The sequence below is a fragment of the Opisthorchis viverrini genome (genome assembly GCF_000715545.1).
Source record: "Opisthorchis viverrini unplaced genomic scaffold opera_v5_119, whole genome shotgun sequence".
Lineage (NCBI taxonomy): Eukaryota > Metazoa > Platyhelminthes > Trematoda > Opisthorchiida > Opisthorchiidae > Opisthorchis > Opisthorchis viverrini.
Genome location: NW_008751775.1, coordinates 1074090 through 1092530, shown reverse-complemented (window position 1 = coordinate 1092530; position 18441 = coordinate 1074090). Strand labels below are relative to the sequence as shown.

At 48.0% G+C, this 18441-nt stretch overlaps 1 protein-coding gene across 1 annotated transcript in view; it reads right to left on the bottom strand.

Moving 5' to 3' along the window:
• The window catches only part of T265_05994 (hypothetical protein), a gene marked incomplete at both ends in the record, with an annotated part of 62100 nt that overhangs the window by 6903 nt on the left and 36756 nt on the right, over positions 1 to 18441 (bottom strand). The window contains 5 exons of the mRNA XM_009171146.1: positions 4016 to 4501; positions 5350 to 5794; positions 7948 to 8743; positions 13716 to 14658; positions 17392 to 18078. Of these exons, the coding sequence (XP_009169410.1) occupies positions 4016 to 4501; positions 5350 to 5794; positions 7948 to 8743; positions 13716 to 14658; positions 17392 to 18078 (3357 nt within the window). The remainder of the gene's footprint in view (positions 1 to 4015; positions 4502 to 5349; positions 5795 to 7947; positions 8744 to 13715; positions 14659 to 17391; positions 18079 to 18441) is intronic.

The window sequence follows — 18441 nt, the reverse complement described above, 5'->3', positions numbered from 1 at the left end:
TAGTCCTGGTTTGTGGAATGCAACAAAAAAACAGCAAATTTCTTTATATGGAATATCAGTTGTTGCCGCTGGCTAACAAAGAAGTCCAGGTAATCCGACTTCGAAATGAGATAGCCTCAGTACAGTCTGGGATTGTTAGCCTCAGACACACTATGCCCACCTTTCCGGAAAATACAACTCCAACGCGACATGGGACGTCCCCCACCCGACACAACAAAGACCAGGATACAACTCACGCACGAAGTTCCCCTACGTTTCGAAACCTAGCACACACGTTTGACTAATTGTCATATTACGACTAACTTTGTTCCCGAGGTTGTTTAGCGCTGTCGGAACATGATTGTCCTTTCCAAGACATTATAGTGGTTGCCGTAAGTCGAACAGACCATATGCCGGCCCAGGGCGTTTTCCTCATGGCAGGTGCAATCCATTAATATATGCATCGAGGACCGCTTCAGAATAAATATCTCTTTAGAGAAAATTTTTTTGGGTGGGATGACTCAGTGGTAGTCCCCCTGGAGGGACAAGCAATGTCAAGTGATGCGAACAATTCATCCGCACGGTTTGAGTTCGAGATGACTCAGTGGCGAATTAGCTGACCGGAAGGTCCTACGTACGTTTCGAAACCTAGCACACACGTTTGACTAATTGTCATATTACGACTAACTTTGTTCCCGAGGTTGTTTAGCGCTGTCGGAACATGATTGTCCTTTCCAAGACATTATAGTGGTTGCCGTAAGTCGAACAGACCATATGCCGGCCCAGGGCGTTTTCCTCATGGCAGGTGCAATCCATTAATATATGCATCGAGGACCGCTTCAGAATAAATATCTCTTTAGAGAAAATTTTTTTGGGTGGGATGACTCAGTGGTAGTCCCCCTGGAGGGACAAGCAATGTCAAGTGATGCGAACAATTCATCCGCACGGTTTGAGTTCGAGATGACTCAGTGGCGAATTAGCTGACCGGAAGGTCCGTGGTTCGAACCCGACCTCTGCCCCTCGACTTCCCCTGTCTAGACTTGGGCAACCTGGCAATATCCCAGCCCTCGTGCTTCCTTCCAGGGGCATGTCATCTAGGCACCAAAAGGGTGTTACAGCTGGACGATTTGTTTTATAACAGAGAAGATTTAAGTTCAATTGGAGAAGTGCCGACCGGGAACTGAACCCAAAGTCACACTTTAAGTAGGAAGCACAAAAAGAAAAACAAGAAAATATATATCGTGATGGGAGTTGAACTGAAAGCGTATAACATCCGACGGGAGAGTGTTACCACTAGTCCTCCAGCGAATGCCGAACACTATCAGGGCTAAACAGACGAACGTCTTCAGAATTGAGTGATATGATTGATTTCCCCAATAGAAATATGCCTGAAAACAAAACAGACGCCGTCTGCGAATGCTAGCCAAATAGGTATTCGAAGCAAAACATGGCTTCGAATTGCAGCACTAGTCCATCAAGAATGCACACACGTAGCTGAGATGAGTTGGCAAATTTTTAAACGGCTTCGGTAATGTTGATGTCGGTTGGCGGAAGGTTGGTTCGCAAAAAAATGTAAATGGTGGCGGCTGGGGTGTCCGCTACCGCTGTCATCACTGAGCAACCAAGTGGTGGAATCTAGCCCACCGTCCTCGTGAAACGTCCCTTTTTTACACTGATAATTTATGTAGTATGTTTTTTGACGAGCATTCAAAGCTTGACTTGATTGACCTTGAGCTGTGCTATATCTCATCAGACGAACAACCTGAAGACGGAAATGCTGGGAAACGCGTTGCCTCATCTGTTAGACCACTCCAATCCGACCATTTGGGTGTTAGTTTTCCTTCGGACACTGGGAGAGCAATATCGGAGAACCATAGTCGTGGTAGCTCGCACATATCACCCAAGTGCCGATTACTGGATGGTCTAGGGAATGCCGGAGGTGGAGACCACCGTATCCCATAAATCCTAATTTGGGTCAAAGGAAATCGGTTCAGCTCAGAGATATCGCCCAGACAGATTGTGCAACATGGTCCCTTTTATTGGATGATGAGGAAGATTGAACCATGGGCATCCCCCCGACAAAAGAAGGAATACAAAGCAAAACTGCAATATCTAGGAGCTTCACAGCGTTCGGTTCATGCGGCCTACAAGGACGCTTTAGTAGTGGGATTGAAGCCAGTACTAAGGGCACTCTGCAAAGAAGAGTGCTTCCATTGTTACACGAACCTCCAAGAAGGGTAAGCGGATAGTATGCAAAAAAACATCTGTACAACAGCCTGGTGGTGTTCGCATCCAAGATACCCACTGGGCCTGTCCTAAACAGATCACCTGAAACTCGCTAGGAACTCATCCACGATAATCACACAAACTGCCGCTTGAGACGTGTGAGAACAGCGTCGCCACTTTCAAAGGACACCAAAGTAACAATCTTCCGTGACTTGAAGAGTTGATCGTCAAGTGCTACGGCAGTGTGTATCAGATAAAGTTGTTCTGGGAAAATTCGGTATGCTAACTTTCGTGGACGAGTTAAGTTCCACGGGAGGCTGTCGCCTGAGTTCACCACATTCAGTGGCGGCACTTGTTTTTTTTTACTCCTCGGGGTCAAGATTTTCCCAGCAACGATGTAGACATTGAGCGCGACAATTGTGCGACTCGACCTGGACCTAACCCCCTGGAGGGACAAACAATATCAAGTGATGCGAACAATTCATCCGCACGGTTTGAGTTCGAGATGACTAGTGGCGAATTGGCGAATTAGCCGACCGGAAGGTCCGTAGTTCGAACCCAACTTCGGCATCTTGAATGCTCTTGGTTTGGCAACCTGGCAGGTATACCAGCCCTCATGTTTCATCCGTATTGTATGGCACTTGGGCACAGCTCGTTAAGTTTATATGGTATGGTTTGGGATGCATTTCACACCAACACGGTGTAAAATGCAACTGCGAAACTGGATGGGACCAGGCTGGAACCTAAAGAGCTTGCAGACAAGACAATTGACGTGGTTACCAAATCTGTTTACCCGACCAGTCGCAAAGTCCCAGAAGATGAAATCGATCTCCAAATAGGGACATTGAGGTCGGCTTCGCCAACCGATATCTGTGGCGTCGACACACTATCGGTCTTGGTTTTGATCTCTTAATCACCATTACAAACGACGCTGTTAAACCGGTTGGAAAGCTGACCAATGCGAGCAGAAGACGCCAGCCCACCGATATCCCAGTAGAACCGCCCAAAACTCATGGAACTTTCAGATCAGCAATGATTAAGCAGATCGAATGGTTTTGGGATAAAAGGACTAACGGTGCTACCTTGGTCATGAGGTTCCAATGCAAGTGGCCGAACAGTCCTTTTCTCACAGCCGGAAGTTGAGTGGAAAGATGCTAATGAAGGTCGGGCAGTGATCGGATATGGAACCATGGAGACTGAAATCATCAAATTCAATCGCGTTGTTATTAGCCATTCGCATGAGGAACCGAGATAAGGTATCTCAAGAGGGGGATACCATGAGGGGTAAGGCACAGTCACGCAGCCAACGGAACTTACGAACCTGAATTACGCAGCATACCCGTCCCGATAGTCAAAGCTATAAGTGAAGAATTCCGGAACGACAGTATCACCAGCTGACTGACAGACCTATCGCCTCAAATACGCAATCGCCCGAAAGCTCACCTCACTGGACTCAGTAGTTTACGTAATTAGCACAGATGTATGGGGTGGAGTAATATTTACTTGCACGTTCCACAAGAGCAACCACCAACTGTGACCGCCTTTTGCTTCAGTGTTCTCTATTCAGCTGTAGCACCCTTTTGGTGCCTAACTACCATGTCACACGAAGGTTGGGATACAGCCAGGTTGTTCAAGTCTAGCCAGGGAAAGCCGAGAGGCAGAGGTCAGGCTAGGAACCGTGGACCTTCCGGTAGGTAAATTCGCGCTCTAACCACTTGGGCCATCTCACCCCAAAAGAGAGGACCTCTTGTAGTTGGCCACCTCCGTAGCTATTTGAATACGTTTGTGGGAAGAGCAACCAATAACTTACCAAATCAAGCTTCTCACTGTACGACGTGTCTAGCAGTACCATTGGGGCCGATTTCGGAGTCAACTGACGCCTTCGCCGAGGGAAAGCAAAGGTTCGACGACCCTCGGTATTGTTCTTAGGTTCGGCCGAACAGGTGATGGTCTGCGACGAACTAGAACCTGTGATACTACTGAGATAGCTGCGCTTGAGTGCACCTTCCGATTCGCCTGTGGGTGTTCCACCATGGGCGAATGAGGGGATCATCAGAGACCGTCGTCGGAAGTAGTCAGCTGTAGCTGAAGTGGGGTAGTAACTTGAATTGCGGCGATTCAGCGAAAGAGGGCTTGTTATAGATGACCATCGCGTAAGCGAAGAGAATAGACCGGATCCACGCCGGTTCGGACTGAGCATTGGAGGTGGTGTATACGGCGGCGGACTAGAACCCATGGACGAACACTCCGAGGTCCACACACGCGGCGATCGCAATCGGGACAGATTCGCACTGGTCTGCAATTAAAACAGTATGCACTCAAATAACAAGAGACTGATGATACTGAACGAGGTGTGAAAGCTGAAGCGATTGTCTATTCACGTGACACTTGATCCCAAAACAGCCAATCAACTTTTGGACGGTTTACGGATAACGTGCACTGGTACACCTTGCATTACTGAGCACTAAATCAGGTTTCATTCAGTTGCCAAGATTTGAAAGAGTATTAAAAACGATAGTGGAGATGCAGGCACACTATTAACTGTCTTAATTCTTTGTTCGAAAGATCAAAAGATCAACAGTTAGAAGGCTGATCAGGAATGATCTACGGTCCACTTTCAACCGGCCATCTCGATATCGCAGAGAAACCATAGCAGGACTTTAGCACGGATCGTTAGGCTGGGTCCTACGTTACTGTCCTGTGAGGAAACCATATTGTGAAATTAGGGGTACCAAACCAATTGGACAGATGTTCTGCACCGCTACAGTTGTGCTTTATTCCACAACTAGATGGTGCGTCGACCACAATTGGGAAAGAAAATGCCAGGGGTTAGAAACTGCGTATTTTTACGTGCACTTCATGCCGGTGAGTAAAAGAGGGCGTTGGGGAGAGGGACGATGATTGTTTAGAGAACAGACAAACAGTTTGGATCAGTACGGGCAGAAAAAACATCCTTGTAAGCAAGGATTATTGCAATTGAAGGATAAGGACACTGGGGTTAATGAGGCAAAATCTCATATGGTGATAACACCTAGATGATTCCCACGACACTCATCATCGATAGGCCAGCAAAGGAACGCTTTGTGAATGATGCCCCCCGATGTTAGCCAACCGGAAACACTAGAGTACGGGCATAAAACCAACCTGTGGTGGGATGAAAATTGGGGCGGGCTTGCGTTTGAACTTCTTCGGAGGGGGTAAGGTGTGTGGGTTCCGGAACAAGTTATCTTCCGCCAGGGATTTAGATAAGCGAGTAACAGCGGAGTTGTCCGATTCGTCTGCGCTGCCTGTCCCCATAGCCAAGTCTGCCAGCTCGAAGCGCTCCGGACCAGTCAGAGGAACACAGCCCACGGCTTCCTCCTGGATGACTGAATTCGGTGTGGTGGTGGTTGTCGCGTTGCTCCTCACCTGGTCGGCACTAATCCTCAGTGGATCACTGATAGAGTTGAGGGTTGGTGTTGAAAAACACGCATTGGCTACCTGGTTCGCGTAATCTGCATCAATATGAAGTGGGTCGTGCAGAGACGTGCTGTCCGATTTATTGAGTTGGTTTGGCGTGCAGGAAAAGTTCTGCGGATCTGTGATATGACTGTGGTGGAAATGACCAAAGAGAAAAGTAACGTGAGAATGGAGGAAACAGTGCACAGGTGAAGCCCCATCGCACCAAACAAAAAGTGTGTGCAGTGGACACTAGCCTGGGAAGCTGTGGAAAAAATTCACACACACACACACCACGACACGCCCCACAGACCTGAACAGGGGACGGGGGCTTGTTCTGTGCGAGGGGAAAGATAAATAAATTTAAGCCCATATCAAAGCAAAGAACTTCATATCTCGCATTAGCTGTCTGACACACAGTACCTCTACTTTGTCCACTGAAACACACCAGATGGCATTAAAGTGAGCCGCATGAACAAAGTAATGCGAAAACGGCGGAAATCGCAAGTGGAGATTCTCACATTATTGAAAGCTGTTCTGGGGTGACGTTGGCCTATCACGCCCAGATGCGACCAGGGGGTCGGTCAACAATTGTACCTGGTACATCCTTTCGGTCCTTCGGTATGCAGTCATCCTTCCTTATAAACACCATATTTGTGTGAGATGGATTCCACATGGGGGAGCAGGTTTTGCGAATAGCTTCATTTATTATGCGATTTTTTTGAAAAAAAAACGATGGTTCAACCGTTTATTCGGCTGTGGACATACAGTACCTATTGAAACCTCCCAATAGACTGAAAAATAAAAACGACCTCTCTGGAAAGAGCAGTTTTGGTTCGAGCCACTCTCATTTCTATCATCGGTACCTCCATAAAAGAAGACATATGTGGTAAACCCATGCGTTTTAACATGGGTCAGGAAAGAATAAACCATTCGTATTATTGTAAATTTAGATTGTTCAGCTGTAGCACCCTTTCCGTGCCTAACTGCCATGCCAGCCGAAGGTTGCAAGAGGGCTGGGATACTGCCAGGTTGCTCAAGCCTAGACAGAGGAAGTCGGGTTCGAACCACGGACCTTCCGGTCAGTAAATTCGCGCTCTAACCACTTCAGCCTCATCTCGCGTATTATTCACAGAGCGGTAATCTCCTCCTTAAGCAGAAGTTTGATTGAGTTCAGACGTGACCCATCATGCTGACACTAAGTTACGTTTACACAAGTTATTTTCAAGTAAAATAGCTCTAGTCGACTGGTCATTTCCAGTCACTTAGGAAGAGAAAACTGGTTGTGATTGCAACCTGTCGGATAACTGCCATCCTCAAATGCAATTGGGTGTTCAGGTACTGCCCCACCTTATCAACAGCCGGTCAGGTGCCCAAACCTGGACAGACATGAAAGCCAAAAATCACAACTCTTCAAGACACCGAGGTTTTTTTTTTTTAAAAAAAAACTCGCCTTGCGACTGGGGTCAATTAGAACCACATGCGCAAGTGAAGCAACTCGGATTGGACAACAGCAAAGTAAGCCAATGAGCGACAAATAGCTAGGTTGTTCAAACTGGTGGTGTCAAACGATGATGACAAGCGAGTGCTCTTGAGAAGTATTCACGGAACGAGGGCCTGAATATTTCAAAGGCTGTTTAATGGGCACATACACAAGGGGACAACCAGGGCGTTGGAAACTGTTCGCAGAAGTTGAGCCCGGTTGCTCACGTCGTCTCTCGATTCGCCAGTTCACAGCTTCGGCCAACAGCTGGAACGCTCATAATCCGACTGCACTTAACAGCCCGCCTTCACCTCCCAGCTCGCCGGCTCTCGATTTCCCCTGCCTATTGCTTGGACAACCTGGCAGTATCCGAGCCCTCGCGCTTCCTCCGGGTAGCATGGCAGCTAGGCGCCAGAAGGGTGTTACAGCTGAACGATCTTTTTTCAGGGCCTCTGACCCCAGGTTTGTTTTATCCCGGAGTCCCCATTCGGGAAGATGGTAGTGACCATCGCGACTGAGTTGACTAGTAATGGCTCGCGCGCTTCGTTGTCAAGCTATAGACCGACCTCCTCCTGATCTTCTGTGTTCGACACAAGACTCGCTCAAACGGTGTTCTGCCATACAATACATGTGTGGTAAGCCGTATCCCGTGGGCATTAAATGTGGTGTGGATAGAAAAGACCAAGAGAGTAGTGAAAACCCCACGAAAAGAGTTCAGTAATTAGTGTGGTTCTGCTTTTGCAGAAGGAGAGTTATTTACTCTTAACATACGAAAGATGTCCAAAATCTGTCTCCATCGAACTAGTGGATAATAGACTCACCTTTGCATGAGCAGATCGGCTACCGCATCGCTTGCAGCCAAATCCGGTGAAACCCGCATTCGGATCGAGTCCTGTTCACTCAACATAAAACTCGTCATAGTGGATTCTCTTGGAGTCTGTTGCAGATGCCCGTCCAAGGTCGGCAAGGGCAATACACTTGAGGAGCTTGAAACCAATGTGACATGTGAGCTATGATTGTGTGATTGAGAGTACCCCACATACGGTTGTACCATAGGAGCAGAGATGTGACGAGTGCGCTCCGGTTCCATCGAACTGATGGACTGCTGCGTCGTCAGAGCATCGTAAGGGTTGTGTGGGAACAGGTGGTGACCGGAACGAGGTGCTGGGAAGCCTACCGGATCTTCACTTGTGTCAGAGTAGTTACATGCTCGATTGCGATGTGCATGTGGCTTTGGCTGATAAGTATAATCCATCGGAAGTGAATGCCGTTCTTCCAAAGCCGGATATGACTGAGAAGAATGAAGCGTGGGGACTTGCGTCTTTGTGTGTGGGGTAAAATGGGACGTTGGCTGTTCATGTTGTAAAGACGGTCTCCGTGGTCCAAACGCACCACCATCAGAAGAACCGATGTAGGAATGGGCATTTGGGTGTGAACGGAACGGCGCAGCGACATGTGTTGCAAGTAGCGGCTGTTCCGATCGTAGTTGGCTGTGACAGTTTCGATTACTATCAAGGCAACTCTGTCTATGGTGTGCCCAGGACGAGACCGAATGGGGCTTAGGTCTCACATTGCCTCCACTGACCGAAAGCATAGGAGAACCCAACCGAGGAGTACCTAAACGGAAGAAAACGGCGATGCAAGAACGTAAACCAAACAAATGAGAGTGAGAAAAACAGACCTGAGGAAATCTTGATAGGAGCTCCCTAACGGTGCTCCAGATCCAAGCATAATGACAATCGCTCACACCCCACCCGATTGGAGAAAGATTAACCATGCCCAACGTAACTATCAGCACGTCGCCGTTTGTGTCCACCGAAGAAATCACATGCTCGGTCGGACTAGTTGGGAAGTCAATTAAATTTTGCTCCGTATTGATGTGTATGGAAGCAGGCCCTGATTTAGATGTGGCATTAGTCGGTTCTGGTCGAAACGTTCCATGAATCTAGGCAGACCGGTTGGGGGAACCAGAACACAGTCCACAGTTGACTGATTCGAAGATACTGACCCTTCAGCTGGAAGGGAACAACCCTATTATCCGGAAGTCAATTGATAGCTGTATTCAAAAATCATATTCTTATTCTAGTAGGGCTTAATTAATAATAGTAATAATCATTTAGTCGTAACGCCCTTCCGATGCCTAGTTGGGTGGAATCCGAAGGAAGCACAAGAGCTCAGACACTGTCAGCATTTAAGATGCCGAGGTTGGGTTCGGAACACAGACCAGCCGGACGCAATCTCAACACTTCGATCGTTCCTGCCAAGGCTTGGGCAACTTGGAAGTATTTCGGCAGTTGCGTTTCTTTGGAGCGAGATGGCCCAAGTGGTTGGAGCGCGAATTTACTGACCGCGGAAGGTCCGTAGTTCGAACCCGACCTCTGCCACTCGACTTCCCCTGTCTAGGCTTGGGCAACCTGGCTGTATCCCACCCCTCGTGCAACCTTCGGGTGGCATGGCAGTCAGGCACTGAAAGGGTGCCACAGCTGAACGATTTTTTTTCGAGCTACACAACAGCCAAGCGCCGAAGGGGTATTACAGCTAAGGGATTGTTTGCTTGTTCCACTCGCGGCAATTGATGTAACGAGGGGGTTGATGAGCCACAACATTGCATTGATACACTTCAGTCACGAATATGCAAGACGATCGGATTATCAGGCGGTTTGGCAAACGGAGAAGCAAACTGCTCACGGCGCGTGTGCACGAAATCAGTCTACAGAGCAACAACAATTAACAATCTCTCTCGGTGCCTAACTGCCATGCCACCCGAAGGTTGCACGAGGGCTGGGATACTGGCAGGTTGTCCAAACCTAGTCAGGGAAAGTCGAGAGTCTGAGGTCAGGTTCGAACCACGGACCTTCCGGTCAGTAAATTCGTGCCCTAACCACCTGGGCCATCTCGCCCGTCTACACAAGAGGCGAGGAAGACTCTAAGTTCACTAGAATCACTTCAACTATTTGAAGTTACAAGCCTTGTTCGCCTGTAGAGATTCCCAAGTGGATACGAGATGCCGACGGCTCCAGGGAAGTAGAAGTAAGGGGGCCTCTTTCGCGGTGGTGGTGGTGGCAATGCTGACATCGGCAGGCAACAGACCAGTTGGCACGAGAAGTACTTAATCTAGTTCTTACTACAACTTAAAAATTAATACATACTTTATTGCATTAGTATCTCTTAACACGTGAAATAAAACTGTAGTAAACACATTGACTGGTCTCTCAAAGGCACGAATCCTCTTTCAAAAGCCCCAGGTTTCGAGACATCCGAGGATTCGAAAGGTACTCAAAACGGGTGATTTCCAACAAGCATAAAGCAACTGTGCTGGCCTTTTTCAAAGCAAATCGACCTAGCCGTTCTGCTCACAAGATCTCCGGAATTGTTTTTTTTTAAAACTGGTCTACACACTCAGTTGACGACATTCAGTTTGAACTTGCGTTGCAACACTAACGTGCAGTAGTCTAGCGCAAGCGATTGCAATCCAAGTAACCAGCTGCACACAAGGAACCTTCTGACGCACGTCTTGAGTAAAACTGATATTTACTAGTAATGGGATGATATTGCTTTTTTCAAAAGGTGTCACTTCCGAGAAGAAGCAGATCTCACGGGATTTAGCCAGTGTGTAGTGTCCGTAGAGGGTGATGAATCCTTGTAAGGAAGTAGGTGTGCAGTCAGCGCAGCTGGAATGCACATACACACACACACAGGGACGCACACAATATCGACAATCGCGACTGTAGACTAAAATTCGATGATTTCCATGAATGCAGCCGCTCGCGGTGTGATATATAAGTTACCTTGAGACAGAGTGAAGGACATTGAAATACCAAATCAGACAATCACTCACGTGCGGAATAGGTGTCAGTCAGGCGAATACAAGGGTAAACGGCAGACGCTGTTCGACCTAACACACAGTCACGATGGCAAGAGTATCTGGATTTGGTGCGATGCGTGTGGTGATACATGTACGCGATTTAGAGCAACGATTCTCGAAGCCGCGACAAACCCTGTCAAACACAAAAAACGGCGGAACAAAATTCCTGTCCCGGTGTGTGAGTCGGACTTCTGTGCTAGCGATGCTGGGTTCGGGTTGTACAGACGACTGTTCGTCGGATCAATCGAACTGCCAAACTCATAGCGCCCAATGGGTGAGATGTAATCCGTTCAAAGACTGTCCTAGAAATAACGAGCCAAAATTCACTCCCTTCCGTTAAGTGCACAGCCTAACGTGTTAGGTTTACACATTTTATGTCTGCTCTGTTAGGCACCGTAATTGATGACGTGCGTTGGCCTGAGAACTTCAGGGTAGCGACGCAAAACCTGATCAAGCAATCGTCGACAGTGAATCATGCATGAATTAGTCAGACGTCCAGGGTGTGATCGATTGAGCGAATTGCGTTGGTCATGTCATACGTCCTCATCTATTTTGGCAAAGCACCGTGCTTCTAAAGACTAGAAATTCTAAAATGTAGACTGTTAAAGCCCTAGATCAACTGATTCTAGAAGGCTCACAGCGACACCTAGCAATGGTCTGTTGTTGCTAATACTCCGTTTACCTCAGATCTGAAAACTGCTCGGGTAACCCATTATATTGAACACTTACACACACACGGGTTTCTTCGCAAAGGTTGTCTGGATTCTGAAAAACACAATTTCGATTTGCCGGATTTCCACATTCCAGTGCGACGCTCAGACTACACTGGTCTAACCAAAAAGTATGTGAGAAACATCGACTACAAAAATCGATGATATGATATCATTCAGTTTTCATCACTGGAGAGAACGGTTTCTGGTTACTATCCAGCCAGTAGTTGGTGTTTCATACAGAAGAAATGGCAAAACTGTCCGCCCTCCAACGAAAGGTCGAAGATGTGGTAGGCACACAGGACAGTCAATATAAATAACAAAGAGGGTTGGCCCTATATGAAGATGCGAGGCAGAGGACGACCGAGGTCCACTCTCCATCAGTCAGTCAATTCACAAACCGTGTTCCAAAGTGCAGTGTGTTTCCAGCTGCCACACTTCAATGACCGAGAAGGAACAGGAGGAGAACTATGCACTGGGGGTGGCCCGCCCAATCTGTACATTGACAGCAGATGGATCAGCTTGTTCAGTGAAGGCGATCGACGGCGATGACCACAACTAGCTGCATGATCTGTCGGGGTCACTAACCACCGGTTTGCCCGTCCCACTGTCTCCATTTGGGAAGACCGCAGTGACTCAGTTGACCAATTAAGCTTCGTTTTCAAGTCATGGATTGATCCACCCTGGGTGGAAGTCTACCCTACTGCAGCATTTATGACAAAAAAAGGATCCAAAATGTTTATAACTCTGAGTGACGAGGTGAAGTCAGATGCTTCTTGAACTGGCTTGCAGACGACAAGCGTGAGTTTCTCCTGTTTCAGCCAAACCATGGGTTCCAAAAAGTACCGGTGTTTGATTTCCAACAGTGACAATCAGTAAAATACCTAGGCTACCTCGATAAAGTTGCTCTCCAGAGGTTCAAGTGTGATTAGGGTTGAGGGAAGATGGCTTTACTTTGAAGTGCATTATCATGGAGAGCGAAACTGCCTATCAATCAGTACACGGATCGTGTTAGGTGTTCTTCCGTAATCAAAGCAACCCTAAAGAGACCGGCCAATCCAACAATACAGAGGCGAACTTGGAGCTGACCGCCAAAGTCGCCCAGCTGTCGTGTCACGGTGGTTAGATGCATTCAAGGGTTGGGAATAGCAGTCATAAGGGACGCGTTGGGACATGGTTCGAGCAGCTGCGGGGGAAACCGTTATTCGCTACTCAACCCTAATACAATGGGGTGACCCCATGCACGCCAAACACGCCTTATCACCCCCACCGCCACCCCAAATCAAGGAAGCAAACATGGAGTTTACAAATTCAACGCTTCACTGCTACAAAGCCATTTAGGCACCGCGGTGAAAAAAAGAAAGAAGGAAAGTAGTACAACGAATATCCGTCATGCGGATCGTTAAGATATCTATCAGACTGAAGGTCATTTCGAACTCGCGTTTTCATCGTTCATCGTTTTAAGCTGGAGATTATAGGTGTCCAAAACGAATCAATGGCAGGCAGTCAATACCAAAAAAAGTTCAGCTGTAGCACCCTTTTGATGCCAAGCTGCAATGCCACCTGGAGGAAGCACGAGAGCTGGGATACTGCCAGGTTGCCCAAGCCTAGATGGGGAAAGTCGAGAGGTAGAGGTCGGGTTCGAACCACGGAAATTCCGGTCAGTAAATCCACGCTCTAACCACTTGGGCCATCTCGCGGTCAATATATTGTTCATTGAACATGAGAAATCAATGGAAACAAAATGGAATTTACCAGACGAACCAAGTGATGGTTTGAAATTTCCAAACTTGTAGACATTAGTCAGTGGATTCTATCATGCGACGGTCCACCACCAAGGGCATGACACGGCGAATCATGGTTACACCCGAAGGCGGGCGGAAGGGGTGAACAGAGGTCGTCAAATCAACTAGGGAGCAATAATCGGGAACCTATTGAGTACTACAGACTAATTCATTTGGTCGGCAGGACATGGTTATACGAATTGTCTCGAAACCAGTGAGTGGAAACTTACTTGATGGATTGCAGCAGATCGAATCCATCACAGAACACGTCAAATTGAAGTGCGGTTGAAACGCCGCAGTGGTAGCGCCTACGGTCAGCTGCTGATGTCGACCGAAACTTGTGTGAGTTGACACGGCACATCCAGACTCAGATTTCGAAAACGAAGCGGTGGGCCAGGGGAATTCCAGATGACCCAGTTGCGGAATTGACACACTGTGACGTAGAGCTGGCTGCTGGTGATTCACATGTGAAATGGGTGGTGGTTGGGGGGCGTCCAGTGAAATATCCTCATTACTAACTTTCAGTTGTTGTGGGGCGAGACCCGACGAAACAGACTCAGCATCCAACGTCGTCACAAGTTGTGAACTATTGAGGTTGTTTCCAATAAACGAATGGTCCGATGGATACAAGGACTGCTGTGCCATGCTCCGGGAGTGGGATGGGAGACCAGTTGACAAGGATCGGATGTGCTGCTCACTAGGAGGGAAAGCAAACGCGGTGTTAGGATGTTCACCGGAGTCCATGGGGAGCGAAGTGCCACCGGAAGCTGGTGTGACAGGAGAATACTGGTTATCCAAACCCGGATTTGTCTGTTGACCACATGAGGAGGAGGAGTTAATGGTAGGCAAGGTTAGCTGAGGGCGTGGCAGATCACGTGATGACCATATGGAACCGTCAGCAGTACCAAGAGTGGGCGGTGCGTTAGATAGTGATCTAGGGACGACGTTGCACTTGTTGAAGACTGAACTGTTAGGATGATGGAGTGGCACTGGACGGAACGGTTGCTGGAGCTGTGTTGTACACCCATCCACTTGTATTTGTGGATCTGAATCTCTGCGGTTCACCACATTTTCGTAGCCATCTGTCAGACCGGTTGCCTCGGAAATTCGCTGTCGCCATTCATCTTCAGAACAATTTCTATTGGAAGTCACTAACAAACCGGCACGTTCAGACTAACGAAGAGAGGAAACAGGAGAGAAAACGGCAAATCATTGGATACTAAGGCTATTTAATTGAATTTGTAAAACCCGGAAAACACTGATCTCTCAACTGCGCAAATGGGCCGTCATTTTCTCCCCAAAAACAGTGATTCGCCAAAGGCGGGTGAAACGGGGAACTGTATGCTGCAACATTATTCTGTGCGAGCAAAAACGGACAGATAGTGGAACTATGCACCAAACCTAAGACTGAAAAAACCCATTGCTATGGGTAGAGCCACCTGGACGAAAATCGCCGCGCAGCGCGTCATAGGGTTTCCTAATGACGCACATGCATGCAAGCGAGCAAAATCCACCAATCAGAAGCCGAGTTGCGCGCAAGTGCCCTAGTTTTCGGAAATTACACCGAGACAGCCCGCTCAGTTGGGAAGGCCACACGGCTGGGCGGCCGAAAAACGTCACAACCTCACGATATCTGCTACGGTTGTTTGGGTCGCGACAGTGAGCGGTCAATCACGACTGAAGCGCACAATCGAGAATAATGAATTCAACCGGATGAACCGAGGTTAGTTCTTTTGTGGTTGCATAAATCAAGGCTGTGACAGCCCAGCTTATCTTGTCCAAAAATGTCAAATCCAAGCAGCAGTCAAAAGAGAATGGGTGTTTTTTTTAATTTCATTTCGGCGAATATACAGTCCTTTGAAAAGGACTGATAGATGTGATGTTAGTTCCAAAGTCCAGTTCAGGTCTGCGATGGCAAGAGAACAGCTACATATGAATAGAGCAACCCTGTCTGATTGTGGATAATGCACAGCAAAAGGTGGTACCTGGGTTCTTTTTAACACGCCAGAAAGCTAGCTATGACGGCAGGTGGTGCGGTGACATTGGGCGTATTCGTACGAATTATGCACAGGCACGAGAAACGTGTGGCTGCCTTCCGGTCGCCCTGCATTTGATAGCTGATCGTACCAAGTATGTAGTGCACCGCCCCACAAAGGACGCATCCGTGATGCCCGAAACGTTCACACAATATAAAAAAGCCAAGCAGAATAGACCGTTGTTTTGAGGGTGGATGCGCGGGGTGGGGGGGCTGTACAGCGGTCGTGGTCATAAAGCTCTCTCGTCGGCTTTTGACTAGCATTCATCGCGTCTAAAACAAACGGGGGTCAAATAGGCGAGAACGAACATGATTTTGATAACAGCTGCGCTCCATCTATGGGGGTGCCACAATCCGACAGGTCACCTCTAGCACAATTCAGCCTCCCCCATCTTGATGACATTGCGATGGCGACAGACCTACACTGGAGATTCCGGGCTTTCTGCTGTCCACATGTGGACAGACTTTATAAACATGCTCATTTGCCTTAATAAACAAGTTTCTACTTGTTATGGAGCAGTAAGGTGGATTAGAGAGCTAAACACACGACATTTAGCCAACCCTATAAGTAGCATGGCGTTCAGTTGGACAACTTGAGCAGTGAACACAAACAAAACAGTTGTCAGATGAATCCATGCCTCCGCTGCAAGCCGGGTGAGAGAGAGCAAAGTAAACAAAACGCGCAAACCATATATGGTGATAAGTTCCTGACTAAGTCTCACCACATGGCCCAACTGATAAACCGATGGAACTTACAACCAGGTTGACGAAAACACATCCAGGCTGCTCACATTTGATGGAGGAGTAGGTGCAACTAGGGGGGACTGATAGCAGTTTTAGGGCAGTGGGCGTGGCCTTGAATCTAGTGCCAATCAGACGGCCACGTGACCGACTCCACTCTAAACAAAAACAACGATCCTTGGGTCGATGAGATTTCCAGGTCAAACTGCAGACGCGCGACTGCACAGTTGTCAGATCCTCTGTGAAGAGGGCTGACTGTGATTGGGTATTCAATCGATTCACCAGTCTACACTCAGTTCAAATAATCGGCTACAAAGTGCGTCACTTTCAGCTGTTCACCAAAAAAGAGGGAAACCAAGATGTGTCGGGTTCACATCACTCTGGTTTGACCTCCTGTCCAAGCGTAACTATTCTGGTGGGTCCACATCAAACAGTGGGATCAATGGACTTGTGTTTCGCTCATCAGCAGTGCATGACCGTACCGGGGTTTGACATCTGACAAACAAGGCTTACCATTACTCCACCAACGTACGTCAGAAGCACCTGGAATGCGCCAGGACAGGAGGAAGTCTGCTCAAACGAGAGTGATGCGAAGGCGAAATATTTATGCTCAAGAAGATATTGCTTCGGACCAGAGATTTGAGTTGGCAATATGCTGGAATATCGGGAGTTCGGATGCGTTTATTGGTCAGGTGGCTGTTGACCTGTCCACCATGCTTGGTAATTGAATCGCGAGTGTTCGAGAGGAAATCATCACTGCGCGGTTGCGCAGACCCACTCAATTGTCAACTGGCGATGTCTCCTCGAAAGCGTCAATTGCCAAGACGGATGAACAGATCAACAACCAGTGATTAGTGATGAGTGCTCTGACTAAACAGCAGCCGGTGCGAAGACAAACTTGTTCAGTACGCAAAACCACACTGGGATCGAGAAAGCTGCGATGACACTTATCAGAAATTCAACATGCTACGATCTAAACATGACCCCGGCGATTATAGTCATCAGTTCACTTTCATTCTACTGATAAGGCTTCGCATGCTCTACAAAGAACGACGGTTGAGTCCGGCGGTCACAAAGGCGTTGTGAAGGTTATACCGAGACAATTTCGTGCGGTTAAATGGAAAACTAACCTTATGGTCTGACCGGACTGGCGGCCTAGAACTACCAATGCGCTCGGAAGTGCTTGAGCTAGTCGGTCGTCGTGAATTACTACTAGGTGCCAACTGCTGATCTTCCGACACACGACTGTGAAGACGTTCAGAAACCCCACTGGGAGTTGGACAATTCCACCATGGTGGATGGCACGCAGTCGGTACAATGTTGTTTGGTTGGACGGCGGACGCGCTGCCTTCGCCAGTCGCCGAGGTGTTATTTTGCCACCAAGACGCCTGGCCACTGTGCCAAGAACTCCGTTCAGCTGGTGGACGTGTTTCACTTCGAATTCCAGGGTAGCATGGTGGGCTTGGATAAGCTGGAGAAAGTAAGAGCAGTTTTTCAGACTCTGCTTGCTGGCTGCATTTATTTGAACTGACTTGACACTGGTTGTTGATGTTATTTGAACTGACTTGACACTGTTGTTGTTGTTGTTGATGATGATGAGCCAGAATCCAAGTATCGGTACACGACGATGAGCCGACGCGATCCTCATCTAGATGAACTGCTGAGTGTGGGGCCACAGATTGTTTGGAACAAGCAGTCGAAAGTGTTTCTAGGACTTCATCTAACCGAGCCACGTCATGCGGACCAAGTCGAGCGGTTGTAACGGCAGGCAGAGGCGGAGAGTAGCTTGAGGTTGATGTTGGACCAGAAGAGGAGGACTATAGTAAAAATAGAGAAAGAAGGCATAGTTTTACGAGATTTAGCGCAGATTGTTAACAGTCCTTGATGTGACACGCTTACTTCACCCGAGCGCTTAGCTGGATCCAAGTCGTTCACTTGATAGTTATCAGGTCGTCTGTGAGGACCAAGGTCTAGTTGAAGGAAAAGATGTTACCATTCAAAGCTGGTCAGTTGGTTCAGATAAAATTTCTGACCTTCGTTGTGTGGTCGTGGACCGATGCATCGAGCACCCGATCAGAACCGAGCGTGAGTGGTAGTACAACACCCGATCGTTATGTTTGGGAGGCGGGGGGCTAACAGTCGTATTCTCCACACCCCCCCCCCCAAAAAACACAAAAACC